At 43.0% G+C, this 5,131-nt stretch overlaps 1 protein-coding gene across 3 annotated transcripts in view; it reads left to right on the forward strand.

Moving 5' to 3' along the window:
- The window catches only part of ZDHHC9 (zinc finger, DHHC-type containing 9), a 19,152-nt gene that overhangs the window by 437 nt on the left and 13,584 nt on the right, over window positions 1-5,131 (forward strand). Inside the window, exons 1-2 of one of the 3 annotated variants that reach the window (XM_015406159.1) lie at window positions 34-96; window positions 1,791-2,056. In XM_015406159.1, coding sequence (XP_015261645.1) covers window positions 1,890-2,056 — 167 coding nt within the window. In that variant the 5' untranslated portion in view covers window positions 34-96; window positions 1,791-1,889. Of the gene's footprint in view, window positions 1-33; window positions 97-561; window positions 613-1,790; window positions 2,057-5,131 lie in introns of those variants that run through there. The other 2 variants (XM_015406161.1, XM_015406160.1) reach the window with 2 other exon arrangements.

The raw sequence follows: 5,131 nt of genomic DNA on the forward strand, positions 1-5,131 counted from the left end.
CGTCCCCTCGATGCGCGTGGCGGGGGGGGTGTACAGAGACGGGCGTCGGTCCAGAGCCCGCCCGGGTCGTCGTCGGGGTTCTGGCGAGGATACAAGGTCACGTCGGGAACAATGGGAGGCAGCCACGCCTGAAGGCAGGCTCCCCGTGTGCGGGAGGGTGGGTGGCGGATCCCGGCTGCCTCGGCTCGTCTGCACGCCGCTCGTTTATTTTTATTTTTTTATATATATAAATCCTGTTCTTTGTTTTCGTGGCGCTTGCCTTGGGCACGGGCGGGGCGTCAAGCGGGGTCGTCCTTGGTTCTGCGATGTGTCTCTCTGGAAGGAAGAGTGTGGGTGAAGGGAGAGTGTGTGGGAATGCGAGAGAGAGGGAGAGCCATTGGGGAGGGATCTAGATTTTCAGGATTAGTCGAGCCCAGTAAATAAAGCGAGGCGCTTGGGCGGCTGCTTTTTAATAGGCGAGAGGTAGAGGTCCTTCGGTGGATTTTTCCCATCCCGTAGTGAGGAGCGTTGGAAAAGAGCCTGCTTTCCCAGGTGCTGAAAGATGGAGAATCCCGAATTTCAGGAAAACAAGAGAGCCCTCTTTTTTGTTCCTTGCTTCGGTTCAACTAGCAGGTATGGCTGGCCTATTCCCAATCATTGTAGTGGAGTAGAATCCACACTCTGCAACTATAAGCATGTCTTTGAATGCACAGGGGAAATCTGCCTTGTTACTTCCTTGAACGACTGATGATGAGAGTACAGGAGGGTTGGACTACATTAACAGAACAGATCGGTTGTCTTTCTTTTTAACTTCTAGTTAAATCTGTAAATGAATTTGAAAATCTGTAAATGTCTCTTTCTCTTCTAATTTCATACTTTATACTCGAAATATACCTGTTTTGTGCTTTAAAGCAGTGTGAGCCTGTGGGAATTAGCAAAGCTAAAGAGGAAAAGTAAATTAGGTTTTAAACAGCGTACTACACTTTCCACATTCTGCTGTTAGATCTCTGTGTGGAATGCTTCAGAGGAGATAAGAGTAAGGGCGGGGCAGGAAAAATGTAAGAAGCTTTTGTTTTTAAATAAACTATTCTGTTATGCTCTGTAGGAGGAGGATGTTTTTCCTGCTGGATATTTTTGGAGTAACCCACTGGAGGTCTGTCTTTAAAAACTGTGCTGGAAGGCCTGAGTTTAGTGCAAAAGCTACTAGTTATTTCTCTGGTCAAGTGAGATGCCCCGTTGTTGATTTAATGATCTGCATTTGGCCTGCAAAAATCTCTGTGCTGTGAATGTAAATCTTGCCAGACATTCTTCAGTAGGAGCAAGGCAAAGCTTTCGCCAGCCATAATCTTAATTGGCTTGTCATTTGTTAAAAAATCTTGTGTAAGGTGCCACTGCAGTTCTTGGGGCCTGCTTGGCATTTGCCCCAGGTGGTGTGAGGGGAAATTCACTCACAGGTGGGTGTGTCTTGGGGCTGTTTTAGCCAGCCTGTGGCTACTTGCTTGCTGTAGGACAGTTGCCAATCACTTACAAAGCCCTGGGAAGAGGTAGGTTTCCCAAGTGATGGGAGCTGTGGCACAAGCCACATTCTTTTCTTCCTGTTGGGTTGGACTGGATCCTTCTGTCACTTACAAAAGTGCTGCATGGTGAGTGACTAAACCTGGATGTAGGAGATGGGTGTGCCAGGAAGGATGTAATCCCTCTAATCATAGTTGGGACTTTTTAAATTTCCCCAGTGTAGATGGCTCGTGAGGAGCTATCCTGACTGGGTGTGAGGAGCTATGCTGACTGGGTTTCTTGTCTTATCTTTTCAGGGGCTGAGGCTGGGTCTCAGAGGATGGTGTGTACATTCCAGTGGCTGGAGTGGAGACGGACCATAGCTCATCTGTCCTGCCTTCTGTGAAGGTGCAGCCATGTCTGTGATGATAGCAAGAAAGAAGGTGACGCGGAAATGGGAGAAGCTGCCAGGAAGGAATACATTCTGTTGCGATGGGCGCGTCATGATGGCCCGACAGAAGGGTATCTTCTACCTGACTTTGTTCCTCATTGTGGGAACTTGTACCCTTTTCTTTGCATTTGAGTAAGTTCATAGCAATTTATATTTTATGTGTCTTGGAGATTTGTTGGTCTTGGCTGTTCAGGCTTGGAGCATGGAATAATGACCATTCACAAGTTACAGTCTGGAGGGAGGGAGCATCTGTTGGAGAAATCAGGATTGTGTATATGGCCCTGCCCCAATTTTCTCACTTGGGGTGACTTGCAAACGAGCCTATGTGCTTATAAGTGTAGGTTTCGAGATCCTGTGTGTGTGATCAGGACACTGTATTTGCCAGGGTTCTCAGTTGCACATACAGAGCCTACATGAGTACTCTTGTATCTCTTGTTCACACATATCAGAGTCATAGGCATGAACCACAGTCCTTCTCCCCATACTGGAATGAAATTGTGTCCCAAGTCCACATTATCATGGGCTAGAATAGTGCTAGCTTGCTAGAACCTTTATGGGCCGTTAGGGCAGGCCTTGACAATTTTTCTTTGTATTTAAGCCTGAGTCATTTTTCAGCCTTCAGGGTTTCCTATATTAATGTTCATATTTTCTAGTTATTGCTACCACAAAACCTAATCCTCCTTTCTTCACAGTGTCTTGTAATTTTATCAAAACTGTGAAAGAATGTATATAATTAAATATAGAGGTAATCCGGTCATCGTTACAACAACAAAAAGCTAACTCACTTTTTTCCATTTCTCATAATTCCATTATCACTTTAAAACATTACACTTAATTGAATATTGGAGCCAGTGTAGAAAGCAACTGGCTAAGAAATGAATTTTATCCTCAGTGAAGAAATGAATTCATCCTCAGTGAATGGTATAAAGTTAAGTTTACATGTTAACAAGCAATAGCAAGAAATTCATGCACTTCTTATGCCGTACAACAAAACGTTCTTCTGATGTGAAATGACAAACTTTGTACTTCCACAGAGAACTGAGAGAGCTTGCAATAAAATCATTGCTGAAAATACTGGGCAACTTGGCACCTGGTGATTGTCAAGTCCTTGTCTTAGGGAGTTGATAGAAGTGGCTGTTTTTTGTCAGCAGTATGGTTGGACAGTGTCATAGACACTGTCATAGATGCAACGAACATGAAATTGAGCAAACTTCAGAGGACGGCGGAAGACCAGAAGGCCTGGCATGATCTGGTCCATGGGGTCACGAAGAGTCGGAATCGACTGTGTGACTGAACAACAAAAATCCTGTCCTCTCTGAATGAACTGATGACTCTGATGACACTTGAAATACTGGTACTTTTTCCAGAAACTTGTTTCTGGTGCCTGTTTTTGGAGGGGTAAAAAAGTTCTTCAGATGAGGCTTAAAAAGGAACTGGAACATGGTACCTATAACTATGAGTCTCATTATAGTCCTGCTTGGTGTATAATTTGGCACAGCAAATCAAACATACATTGTTAAGGCTGTTGGTCCTATCTAAGCTGTGAGAGGAAGTACTTGGACATTTTGAATTACAGGACACTTCTTTTTTTACCCAGTAAGGAGTACTATACCATGTACCTGTACCAGGTGAGGTTTTGTGTGTTGTTTTTGGCTGGTAGAGAAGAGATGGGTTTGATTTGGTGATCGTTTGTCACTGTGAATTGGATCTGGACCACACTTGAATGAATGCTACATTTTCCATACTTTGCTTTCCAAAAAATGCACTGAAGATAGAGGCTTGTAAACTAATTAACAGCCAAACAAAAAGATGTTGCTTCAGCTTTTTTTCTGCTAATTATGCTTACAACATCACTTCTGAAAACTGCTGGTGTTCAAGGAAGTATTCAGTTAGTAAGTGGGTTGTTTGGTAACAGAAGTGGCTTAAAGCTTGTTTACCTGTCTTATTGGGACCCCAGGTTATGTCATTTTATGGCAGGTCATTTGACCAGGACAAGTGGGAACTGTTTCTGGGACGGGACTTTTCAAACCCACTACTGAAGCTGTCCCGTGATCTATACTGTACATAAAGTATAGTGTGGTATACATGAAGACTTATATGAGTTTAGGAGTGTGAGGTTTTAACATGAGGAATAATATTGTTATGAGCCCTACAGCTTCACCCAATGGCATTGCCGAAAACTGAAACTAGGATAGTCCCTTTACAAATGTGCACTAGACTAAAGTTATAGACCAAAATACTGAAATCTTATAATAGCAGATTAAAATATTACATAGAATGCTGTTGTTCTTAATCAACAGGCCTTTTATGCAGATATGTTACATTGGCCTCAAGAAAATGTTATGAATGCTCCTGAAAGTAAAGTTAATATGAACACTTTTCATGTAAGCAAACATGAAGGTTAGTGAGTAAATTACTGCAGGATTCTTTCCTAGCTGATCACATCAAAGTCAGAAGGCAGCTTCTCTAATTAGCAAACGAGTTCCAACGTGGAACAGAAAATTGGTCTAGTTTGTTCTCTGTTCTAGATTATTTTTGTAAAACAATCATTCAGGCCTTTCTTTGTTTGAAAATGTTCCAAGTTTGTGAGAGCTAAAGCAATGTGCGTGAAGAATCCAGTCTGTGTTTAAGAACATATGACCGTCTGGTTGTTCAATCTATAGGTGTTTTCAAAGAGTAGCATACCCAAGACATTCTGAGCCAGGAATCCTTAATATACCGGGTACTGCCACAAGTTTAATCTTTTAGAGAGAGCGAATGCTCTGTTGGCCTTTCTAATTTCATACATATCAGTAGGCCCTCAGGGCTTTGTGAATATGACAGGAGAGGGTCCTGTGGGAACTGGCATAGTGCTTTCTAGCTAGTTGTCCCCAGATCTGCAATTGATAGATAATAGGCATAAAAGTGAAAGAGTTGATGAATGTCTTGGGCAGAGAAACAGAACAGAGAGTGGTAAGTTTTGTCTGTTTAATGTAAGTAATTAGTGGGCTGTCTTACTTTGCTGTGTAAGCTTTTTGTGTTGTGACGTCTGAAACTTGGAGTCTCCCCCCCCCCAAAAAAAAAACAACCCTCCACCACCCCACTGTCTTCCTGTTGCACATTTGAATTCAGACTGTGCTGCTTTGATCATCCACAGTGTTGTGGAGAGTTTCTGGGATATTTACATCTTGACGCCCTTTAGCTTCCCTTGTGTTTGCCCAAGTTCCT

Source organism: Gekko japonicus, unplaced genomic scaffold, assembly GCF_001447785.1.
Source record: "Gekko japonicus isolate JY-2015 unplaced genomic scaffold, Gekko_japonicus_V1.1 scaffold1040, whole genome shotgun sequence".
NCBI lineage: Eukaryota > Metazoa > Chordata > Lepidosauria > Squamata > Gekkonidae > Gekko > Gekko japonicus.